General features: G+C 35.8%; 1 protein-coding gene and 1 long non-coding RNA gene across 2 annotated transcripts; one reads left to right on the forward strand and one right to left on the reverse strand.

Moving 5' to 3' along the window:
* The first annotated feature begins 687 nt into the window (after positions 1–687).
* On the forward strand, positions 688–9,585 carry si:ch211-213o11.11. The gene is made up of 2 exons (XM_021479881.3): positions 688–1,053; positions 7,604–9,585. The coding sequence occupies exon 2, from the start codon at positions 7,704–7,706 to the stop codon at positions 9,015–9,017; it is 1,314 nt and encodes a 437-aa protein (XP_021335556.2). The 5' UTR covers positions 688–1,053; positions 7,604–7,703; the 3' UTR covers positions 9,018–9,585.
* A 278-nt stretch (positions 9,586–9,863) lies between these two features.
* Positions 9,864–12,374, reverse strand: LOC141376654 (uncharacterized). Its single transcript, XR_012387292.1, has 2 exons — positions 10,940–12,374; positions 9,864–10,274 (listed from the first exon to the last, which is right to left on the reverse strand). It is a non-coding gene; the product is annotated as an uncharacterized lncRNA (long non-coding RNA).

Raw genomic sequence — 12,374 nt, forward strand, 5'->3', positions numbered from 1 at the left:
GGTAGCGCAGTCACCTCACAGCATGAAGGTTGTGTTCCCTGAGTTCCGGCTGGATCAGTTGGCAATTCTATGTGGGGTTTGCATGTTCTCCCCATGTTGGCGTGGGTTTCCTCGGTATGTCCTGGTTTCCACCACAGTCCAAACACATGCGCTATAGGTGAATTGAATAAACAAAAATGGTCGGTTGTGTGTGTGTGTGTGTGTGTTTGTGTGTGTGTATGTGTGTGTGTGTGTGTGTGTGTGTGTGTGTGTGTGTGTGTGTGTGTGTGTGTGTGTGTGTGTGTGTGAATTAATGAGAGTGTATGGGTGTTTCACAGTACTGGGTTGCAGCTGGAAGGGCATCCGCTGTGTAAAACATATGCTGGATAAGTTGGTGGTTCATTCTGCTGTGGCGACCCCTGATGAATAAAAGAACTAAGCTGAAAAGAAAATGAAGAAAATAAAAATGATATATGTTATTATATAATGATAATAAAAAGTGAAACAATACAATAAAATATACACATACAAACATAAAAATATAATAAAACAATTCATAAGAATAATAATAAAATTTTAAAAAGTTGCAAATATTTTTACTATTATTATTAATAATGTTCACAATAACCAAAGTAATTAATAATCTTTATTATTTATTGTTTTCTTATTGCATGTGTTTGTGCAAATATGTTTTAATATAGTGTGAGTGACTATTACGATTGGTGACTGTCCTGGTCAGCTGCTTTCTGCACTCTCTCTCTCTCTCTCTCTCTCTCTCTCTTTCTCTCTCTCTCTCTCTATCAGTTTGAGTCTCAGTGTTGCAGTGTGTTATTGTTGTCTTCTTCGCCTCCTCTGTTAGGGTGAACTGACTCAGTGTAATGAGTGTCTGTGTAATGGACTGACCTGCACATCATGTACATCTGTCAGTGTAATGGTTTCCGCTGCTCTTAAGTGCAAAGACCAAACACAACTCCATCAAGCTCCCTAAAGTGCTGGATAAACTCCCCCGATGGACAGATCCGGGATTCGGGAACACTGAAGGATGCTCGACCAGATCTACGTGACAGATGTCAGGTGAGATTTATATATTTATTGCTATTTGTAGGTTTTAAAGAATGAAAATACATACAAATACTGTTCGGACTAAACATCTAGCTTGTTACTCTTACATGGATCGTCTGATGGAACTGTTTAGGCTTCTAATAATTAATTTATTCTTGGTAAACAACAAACGCTGCATAATTGATAGTATGCTAAACAACAGAATAAAGTTTTAATGATCCTGAATAACACACAAAAGTTGTTTTTCTCAGTTATTTAAAACAACAACAATAGATGAATGTTTACTAGCTTACTATACTTACATTTAGCTTATATATCTATATATAGTGTTCAGCATATGTAAGTACACCCCCCACAAATGTCTCATTTAAATTAATATTTTCTAAAGGATGTTTTACAATGTTATATTTGTGCATATACATTAGATTAGCTACCACTGAAGCCAAATCTGAAGCTAATCTAACAAAATATCTTGCGATAATGGTTTAAAAATTAGTAGCCCAAATTTATATATTAAGGAAATATATTAAATAAAATAAAATTAATATTAAATAAAATTAAAAATAATTGTCAAATATAGACCAAGACCTTGTTCCAGCAAATTGATTCTTCTTCTTTTCTAAGTGCAAAGTATTGTATTGTGTGATACAGATTGTACAACTGTAGTTTTTGTTAAGCCACATTATTATTTACCTTTTTATTTGTTGGTATGTTTTTTTTCTTTGTTTTACATTGTATGCGCTTAAGTTGATACTATCTGAACTTTTTGAAATTATGTATAACAATTTTTTCTTTTTTACTGCAATTTGCCATAAAAGTCATAAATAAAATAATTCTAAAAAAATAAAAAATACCAAAAAAAATCAAGAGAAACAGAAAATATATAATTTTGTAGTAGTTTGTAATTTTTTTTTTGCAATATTTTGCATGAATTTAAATGTGTAATCTTTCCATTTCTAAAAATGTTCAGTGACTAAAATTTTATTTTAATAAATATATCTGTTTAATAAATATGTTTTGTTTAAATGCACCAAAATACATTGCGTAAATTCACTGAGAAATGGATAAAAATATTTATTTTGAAAATGGGGTATACTCAATCATGCTGACCACTGTATATACATATAAAAAATGCAACAACAAATTTTGAAAGTATGTTCATTCTGAACATAAAAGTAAACAATATTAATATTTGATATTATTATAAATATTTAAAAATAATATATATATAAATAATAATATAAATAAATATTATTATAATAAAATAATAATAATATTATTAAATTAATCAAATAAAAATGAAACAATTATTATTAACAATGATTATAAATTACACTGAAAATGCACTCTTTATTCATTATTCTTCATTCATGTTTAATTAATCATTCAGAATAATAATACAAACAATGTTCACGCTGCTGTGATACTATTAAATAAATGAGTAAAAGTAAATCATTTACATTTTTAATACTATTCTCTTAAATAGAAAAATACATTTATATAAATATAAATAAATAATATTATAATATTTTTAAATATAATAGTTTTTACTAATAAAAATATTGTTTGATTTATTTAATAATATTATAATAATATTTATTAATATTTATATTAGTTAGATTCCTGCTTCGATGTCCTATATCGATCTTTCTCCCCTTTTTACTCCCCACACTTTCCCGTCAATACTCTCTACTATCCTATTTAACAAAGGTGAAACCCTGAAAAAATAATTATAAAAAAACAATGATATAATAATATTACCATAGCAACAAACACCCCTAATTCAGATACAAAGGTCTGGTAAATCAGTGACTTCCACTTTTAATCCATGTAGCTTTTCTACCCCTTTATTTTGCCCAGTAATCTCTCTGTTCAGCCGAGATTGTCTAGTCATCTAATGAACAGATGTGCAGGTTTTGGGTTTGGAGTTATATTAATAATTTGTTTTATTTATATTTATTTTCAATAAAATACGCCATCACAGCAGCATGAACATTGTGTTTGTATTATACAATCAAAAATGAATTATATATAATTAAACATGCAGCTAATGAATTGGTTTTAACCAAGAAAAGCACATTTTCAAAGTAATTTATGATCATCGTTAATAATAATTGATTTATTTTTACTTTATTTATTTAATAATATTATAATAATAATAGTTGAAGCACTTTTCACTACACCATTGGCACCGAAATTACTGTTGTTTTTAAAGTTACATTAAAAATATGAAGAAAAAAAACTAATAAAAACATGTATAAAGCATTTAAAAGCATTAAAACCTATTAAAATGCAGACAGAGTTAAAATAATTAAAGACAAATATACATAATCGTATGAGTTTTGGCTTTATATTTACTATACATGATTCAATCATTCATTTTCCTTCGGCTTATTCCCCTTATTAATCAGGAGTCACCGCAGCGGAATGAACCGCCAACTATTCAAGCATATGTTTTACACAGTGGACGCCCTTCCAGCCGCAACTCAGTATTGCGAAACACCCAAACACTCTCACATTCACACACACTTATTCACTTTACGGCCAATTTAGTTTATTCAATTCACCTATACCGAATGTCTTTGGACTGTGGGGGAAACTGGAGCACCCAGAGAAAAACCACACCAACACTGGGAGAACATGCAAACTCCACACAGAAATGCCAACTGACCCAGCCGAGACTCAAACCAGCGACTTTATTGCTGTGTGGCAACAGTGCTAACCACTGAGCCACCATGTGATGACAGGACTAAATCCAATATAGTTTTTTTCCCCTGAATCTAGGGATGGAGGATGATAGAAGTGTTATTTTAGATTTTGCATTATCTTCCACTCTTGACCCAATAAGTTAGTTTTGGCTCTGCTCATGTACATGGTCGAGGAATTATCAATCCATCGAGATAAACAAAGCGATTAGCCTAAAATACGCTGGAACGTTCAGTGCTGCTGTAATGCTGGTGATGTAATACTGCGCTTATTTGAGGCAAATTACTCTGCATTCATTATCTAGACTCTCTATATGGACGTGTGCTGATGAGCTGAGACTAAAGATTAGAGGTGCCTTGATTATTGGTATGTGCAGTGAAATTAAATGACTGGCGGGGTACGTAATAAAGGTCTGCTGGTCACAGTTTTATCAATCTAAACATTTATAAACATTATATGCTTATGAAAAGTAGCTATGGTTTTATCCAAAATTGCCAGTAATACTGTAATTTTACTGCAAATTTACATAATGTTTTTACAGTGTAGTATTATTATAATAATATAGGCTATTCTTGAACTCTAAACAGAGTCTTTTAATAACCCATCAAATAATTCTTGTACTAAATAAATATGCTTGACAAAATTAATTTTGTATCGGTGTGTTTCTTATGTAAATCATGGTAAAAATGTATGATAGTCATAAACTTGTGTATTGCTAACGTCACCTAAAAGATTTGTTTACAAGTACTAGGTTTCTAAGTTTTCAGACAAGTGATCATGTTTTTCAGTCAGTGAATGTACAGTAAATGACATCACCCTGTGTTAGCGTGTTACTGTGTGTATAGCATGACGTCTGTGGCGTGAGCTCATAGTAGTGATGTGCAGGTGACAGTGAGCTCATGCTAATGCTAATGCTAGAGAAAACCCAGCAGCTGCAGTTAAACAACTGAGCTCATTATACTGCGCTTCAAAAGCTCACAGCACCACGAGCACCACCAACAGAACAGAGAAGCATGAATTATTCCAACTGATCAAGCCTACTTCGCTATCTCATGTCAATGTAATTAGCTACGCTAATCACCTGATCATTTAGAAATGTTTCTAAAACCTACTCGTACAAAAACTCATGACATGAATTTACATTTTGTTTGAAAGTGCTTTTAGAGTTATATCATGTTTTTGAACACTACCATAATATAATATCGTGTAGGCCTACTGTACTTGAAATATTTACAGTTTAAGTCAGAATTATTAGCCCTCCTGAATTATTATCCACATGTATATTTTTCCACACATTTCTAAACATCATAGTTTTAATAACTATTTTACTAGATATTGTTCAAGATAGGCCTACTAGTATTCAGCTTAAAGTGGCATTTAACTAGGTTAATTAGGCAAGTTAGGGTAATAAGACAAGTCGTTGTATAATGATGGGATGTTCTGTAGACAATATGGCTAATAATATTGACCTAAAACGGTTTAAAAACAATTAAAACTGCTTTTATTTTGCCACAGCGGAATGAACCGCCAACTTATCCAGCAAGTTTTTATGCAGCTGATGCCCTTCCAGCCGCAACCCATCTCTGGGAAACATCCTCACACACACACTCATACACTACGGAGAATTTAGCCTACCCAATTCACCTGTACCCCATATGCAATAAATCAAGTACAGTATACTAGTACTAATACTATTAATATTGCATAAATAAAATAAACCTGCAAACATGTTACACCCATAGACTCTTGCTTATTCAATTGACCGATAGCGCATGTATTTGGACTGTGGGGGAAACCGGAGCACCCGGAGGAAATCCACGCGAAGGCAGGGAGAACATACAAACTCCACACAGAAACACTAACTGAGCCAAGGTTCGAACCAGTGACCCAGCGACCTTCTTGCTGTGAGGCGACAGCACTACCTACTGCGCCACTGCCTCGCCATAGAAAGTTCCTTGCTCAGATAAACATCATTTGGGAAATATTTTTAAAAAGAAAAACTTCACAGGAGGCTAAATAATTTTGACTTCTACTGTACATACAGCGCTATTTTAACCATTTGACACACTACTGTACGGTCTTACCATTTGAAGTTAAAGTATGGCAATCACAAATTAACCATGGTTTTGCTACACTGTTTTTAATAAAAAAATGTATTATTCAAAAGGTAGTCAATACACCAATCCCTACAATGAACATATACTGGGGTGTTGAATTAATCATTTGTTTTTGATAAACCCCAGATAGAAAATAATATAAAAACTATTATAGCAAATTACACTGAACTGAAGCAGCTTCAGTTTAACAATTTGAAATATTATAGAAATAATATTTAGTCTTGATTCTGCATTTATGTTAAGATGATATGACAAAATCTACATTGTAAGGAGGGCTATAAAATAAAGATTATTTGAAGTCCATTAAAGTCATTATTAAATGTTTTAGGCAAAACCATTTTACTTCAATTTATATCCTTGTTCAGGATATTGTACAACTTTAACAGCATATTTGAAAAATAATCTAGGAATTAAACAGCCTTTTTAGATACATTAAAAAAGTGGACAGAGAACATTCATTCATTCATTTTCTTTTCGGCCTGGTCCCTTTGTTAATCTGGGGTTGCCACAGCAGAATGAACCGCAAACTTATCCAGCCTGTTTTACGCAGCGGATTCCCTTCCAGCAGCAACCCATCACTGGGAACACACTCATACACTCTCATTCACACTAATACACTACGGCCATTTTAGCTTACCCAATTCACCTGTACCACATGTCTTTGGACTGTGGGGGAAATCGGAGCACCCGGAGGAAACCCACTCGAACGCAGGGAGAATATACAAACTCCACACAGAAATGCCAAGTGACCTAGCCGAGGCTCGAACCAGCGACCTTCTTGCTGTGAGGCGACAGCACTAACTACTGTGCCACTGCGTTGCCCTAGACAGAGAACAATTTATAGATTTAAGCAAACAATACTTAAATTATTAAATATATTAACAACTTAGTTTTTATTGTACTATTTATGCCATACATTTATAGCATCTGTAGTTATAGTGTGTGATAGTTTTTATCCTGTCATCATAATACTTTTGAATACAGTATTTTAAATACTGGGCGAAGCAGTGGCGCAGTAGGTAGTGCTGTCGCCTCACAGCAAGAAGGTCGCTGGGTCGAGCCTCGGCTCAGTTGGCGTTTCAGTGTGGAGTTTGCATGTTCTCCCTGCATTTGTGTGGGTTTCCTCTGGGTGCTCCGGTTTCCCCCACAGTCCAAAGACATGCGGTACAGGTGAATTGGGTAGGCTAAATTGTCCGTAGTGGATGACTGTGTGTGTGGATGTTTCCCAGAGATGGGTTGCGGCGGAAAGGGCATCCGCTGTGTAAAAACTTGCTGGATAAGTTGTCGGTTCATTCCGCTGTGGCAATGTCGGATTAATAAAGGGACTAGGCCGACAAGAAAATGAATGAATTTTAAATACTATAGAAAGCTAGTAAAAATAAAAATCTATAAATAGTTAAACTAGCACAAATAGTTAATATTATAACTGTTATAACAAACTGCAATAATTATTTAAGTTTAATTTATTCCCTTCTGTGATTTTTTTAAACTGGGTTATGGTTTTAAACTGGGTCTGATGCAACATAATTTTGTTCTGCATTACAATTTATTGTGATGTTTTGAATGACAAAAATAAAAGAAACTGAAACTGAAATGTTAATAAAAGGATAAAGATAAAAAAAGATAAAAAAAAATAACACTAAAAAGCAAAAGAGCTATAAATAGCATAACTGCATTATATGTATGCAATGAAATACATGTTAAACTAATTTTTGTGTTTCGTATTTTCCTTTTAACAGTTGACCTTTAACCGCCAGCTGATGTGTCCCCATTCCTGACTGCTAGAAGATGGAGAACCCTACATTTCTGCTTTGTATTTCGCACACTACACTGTAAACAATGGATGCTTCTGGATTACCTCCAGCAGCAGCAGAGCTCAATGAAACTGAACTTAATGAGACACTGACTCATGGCCACCCCATACATCTGGCTCCCAGCATGCAGTTAGGGAGTATGTCCAACCCGCAGTCACGTTTACGAGACATGTCAGGCCTCGTCGTAATGGTGACCCTTAATGCGATAGCACTAATAGCCAACAGCGCAGTGCTAGCCATAGTGGTGAAAGTGCCACATCTCCGCAAGTTCAGTTTAGTCTGTCACCTTTGCATTGTAGATTTGCTATGTGCCGCTCTGCTAATGCCGCTTGGCATTGTCTGTGGTTCGCCGTTCTTCGCCGGCGTCGTCTTTTCCGTACTCGAATGCAGGTTGTACATATTCCTCAATGCCTTTCTTGTATCTGCCTCAATCTTCACGGTCACTGTGATAAGCATCGAACGCTACTTCTACATCGTGCATCCTATGAGGTACGAGGCTAAAATGACCCCTTGGTTGTCAGCGGCTGTAATGGGACTCGTTTGGGTGGCGTCCACTTTGCTAGGACTCGCGACAGTCTTCGGATGGCCCAGTTATGGAAGTAGAAGCTCAATCGCAGCAACTCACTGCTCCCTCCATTGGAGCCACAGCGGACATAGGAGAGTGTTTGCGATTTTATTCTGCACAGTTTGTTTTTGTGTGCCGGCTGCTATTATTATTGCCGTCTATGGGAATGTTTATAAGGTCGCCCACACAGCTGCCCGGGAAAGAGGACCGATCCCGAGTTGGACAATAGCGACGGCTCATCCGAAACGTAGGTCTGATTCGGTCAACAGCCAAACTACAATCATCACCACCAGCACAAGCGTCCGCAGGAATCAAGTCCCTCGTCGGAAAAGGAGAACACTTGTTGGTGGAAAGGCAGCACTTACTTTAGCCATCATCGTGGGTCAGTTCCTGCTCTGCTGGCTGCCTTATTTCGCTTTCCACCTTCATTTATCCCTGGGTATCTCCCATAGTACTTCTGAAGAAGCCGAAGGTCCCGTCACCTGGCTGGCGTATTCGACTTTCGCCGTCAATCCCTTTTTTTACGGCCTGCTCAATCGGCAGATTAGGGAAGAGTTGTGTAAGATATTCCTGTGTTGCCGATCGGCTGGCAGACCAGTGCGACCTTCACCGTCAGGCCACGAACGCTCAGGACATGAAGACTTTTTCCATTTTTTGCACAGGAGAGGTGACAGGGATGGGGTTAGATGCAATTATCACATGGCTACATCGAGGAATACAACGGACCAGACAAGTTTTAGGATACCAGGGCAAATACCTGAAGAGATCACCTAAAGCAGGGGTGTCCAGTCCTGCTTCTGGAAAGTTCTCTGATTAAACACACTTGAACCAACTAATGAAGGCCTTCAGGGTTTCTTGGCTCAGTCCCTACTATGGTCTTGTAAAATATTACTTTCCTTACCATTAACCCAATTTTCACTTATTCCAAACCTGTTTGAGCTTATTTCCTCTATAATTCATTTACAAAGCAAGATATTCTGAAGAATTTTGGGGGGGAAAAGCAGCTATTGACTTTCATAGTAGGAAAAAAATTGATGTTTTTTTTTCCAACATTCTTTAATATATCTTCTTTTGTATTCAACAGAAGGCAGAAATTTAAAAAGTAAGAAAATTATATTTCTTTGTGAACTTTCAATTTAAGATCATGAGACCGCAAGGTGTCCCCTTCATCATTTTAGCATTATGATGTGTGCTCTCAATGTAAACTTCTGTCAAGACCACATTAATGAAAGCTTCATGGCAGAGTACAGCAGACAGTCATGAAAATTTGACTAAAGTGTGAACTTATGAGTTAAAATGGATAGTTCAATCAAAAAATATATATATCTGTAATCAGTTATGCACATTGAACACTTCACTTATTCTAATTTTATTTTATAAATAATATATTTATTATTGAAAAATGTTGGAAACTGGTATGGATTGACGTCCATAGGAAATTGATATTTCCTACTATGTAACTCAGAGACTACCAGAGTCTACCAACTAGCTACTAGGATTTCTGTGTGTGTGTGTGTGTGTGTGTGTGTGCGTGTGTGTGTGTGTGTGTGTGTGTGTGTGTGTGTGTGTGTGTGTGTGTGTATCTGTGTGTGTATCTGTGTGTGGTATGTGTGTGTGTTTAAGGTGCAGTAGGTGATCTGCCAAAATGCTACCCGTTAGCATAATTTCTTTGAATTACAATCCCTTTCCTGTTGTCTAAAGCCACGCCTCCTGAAATCCCAAACGCACAGTTAGAAAACTTTAGATTACTTTATAATACTACAATTCCCAATGAAAAACTGTATAGCAAGATTTCAGTTGTGTAGCAAGCAAAACTTGTCTTAATGTGCAGTATGTCATGCATGTAACAACTGTATGCTTAGTGGTTGGCCAGCGGCGTGCAGGAATTACACGCATACCTAAGCCATACTTACATGCTATTTCAGACTAAATATTCAGAGTAACAGTAAACAGTATAGGGAGCACATCATCGGTTGTCATTGTTAAAAAATAAACCAATGTGAATATAAAACTTCACTTCAGTAAAGCAGGCTATGTGAAGTAGCGCTATTTACTGATGTTTTGTTGTTAAACTAAATAGAAATCTACAATATCGATGCTGTACAAGGCCCTTATGAAAATAAAAATATTAATAAAAGATTTTAGTGGCAGAACAACACCTGCATATAACCCATTAATAAAAAAACAACACAATCTACATCCGCTTTGAGTGACTAAAATACTTTTTAAACATAACATTACCTGTCTAGGAGAAATACTTCAGCCATGGTGTCACTCATCCTCCAGCATGCAAACGTAACTCCAATATTGATTCAGGATTTGAAAAAGTTTTGATTCAGGATTTGTTTTTACTGCTGTCACACTCTCTCTCTCTCTCTGTCGTGCACGCGCAGTAGTGGATCTGCGTGAACAGGGTATGCAGATGTACAAATCTAAAGTTCTCTACATCTGTAGACAATCACCTACTGCACCTTTAAGAAAAAAAAAGATAAAAGTTTGGAATCATTTAAGGGTAAATTTAAATTTTGGATGAACTATCGATTTAATCCCAAAGTATACTTTGTTTCTTTAAATAATGTGAGCTTTGTCAAGTATGGTTTTAACTATACTCAAAAAAAAAAAAAAAAGCAGTACCGTACTCTGCTTTGAATCTATCTAAGAGCACACACATATTTTCAGTGAGTAAGCACACGCACACAGTGAATTTACACCTGGAGTAGTGGGCAGCTATTGCTCCCAGTGTCCGGGGAGCATTCAGGGGTTAGGTGCCTTACCTCAGGGCCACCTCAGCTTGGTATTGAAGATGGAAACAGTGCCAAAAGTTAACTAACCGATCTTCAAATCCTGCAAGGACAGGGAATTAAACCTGCAACCTTTCAATTACAATTCCCTAACCATTAGGTCACAACTGCCCCTATGTGTACACTACCATATACTGTACAGAAAAATACACAACCTCAAAGTATACTTCATTTGACTCATACGCATGTGCATTGCGACAACTTTTAATACCTCTGCTGGCCTGCAGGCGTCTTTCCATGCACAATCTATTGCCATGAGTTATAACCTATGTAAATGTTTTAGTACTCCTTCATGCTTTTAGAGGTACCTAAATGAGGGTACTTTCTAACCTCTTCACTTGTCTACATAGACATTCATTAACGCTGTAGCTTGCATGGGTTCCAGTCTGTCCTATAGATCTGTATGATGACTTATTTAAAATAAGTTGAAACAACACAATTCTTAAGGTTATTTCTTGGGTCAACTTGACTGTCTTATGTTCAATCCCCTTACATTTGTAAAAACAATTAAGGTAACTGAATCAATTTGTGTTGGGACAACATGGCACCCCAAAATACGGATATTTTGATGTGTGATTTGGGATTGGGTCTAAAAACATTTAAGCAGGCATGTTTGCTCAGGTTGAAACATTTTAGGAACTTTGGGAACAGGACTGGACACCCCTGAACTAAAGTCTACGAAAGTTATGGAGATGCACAAGAACATTGAAGTATAAGACCAAATCATTTGGCTTTTGCATTAGGGTTTTCATGCTCATGAAAGCTCTCAAGCATACAGCAACTGGCAACATGGCGACAACCAATAAACAACAAATGCCTTCATCCAATCACAACTCTTTATAGTGGTGACTCCGCCCACATGTTTACAAACACAGAGCTGATTTAGATTTAAAGGCATTTGATCTGAAATCACTATGAGTTGAAATCACTATGAATTGTCATCGAACTTAACCTATTTTTTGTCATGTTTAATTCTGGTGATATCTCACAGCCTTGTTTTCATTTGGAAAAATACTGATATAAATTGTGGGATCAAACCTGACTGAAAGTTTTTTTTAAATATTAGTTTATTAAATATTTACTACAAAGAATACCTTCTTTATACTGTATTACTGTATTTCTATTGCACTATTTAATATGCGAGTAACAAACTGAAAATCAAATAACCAAGGCTTTTTTCTGATTGAAGTATTTTTTAATCATTTTTATAGATTTATTCTGTTATTTATAATGCAAATGTGGACTGCTTCTGTAGATGTCAGACTTGTGTTGAAGTGACAATGCCAGATTGTTTCGCTGTTTAATAAAGACACTAGTCACTGAAAGCTTG

The sequence above is a fragment of the Danio rerio genome, chromosome 11 (genome assembly GCF_049306965.1).
Source record: "Danio rerio strain Tuebingen ecotype United States chromosome 11, GRCz12tu, whole genome shotgun sequence".
Classification (NCBI taxonomy): domain Eukaryota; kingdom Metazoa; phylum Chordata; class Actinopteri; order Cypriniformes; family Danionidae; genus Danio; species Danio rerio.

Bases quoted from the DNA above. Each gene is read 5' to 3' on its own strand.
- si:ch211-213o11.11 (XM_021479881.3), top strand. From the start codon at position 7,704: ATGGATGCTTCTGGATTACCTCCAGCAGCAGCAGAGCTCAATGAAACT.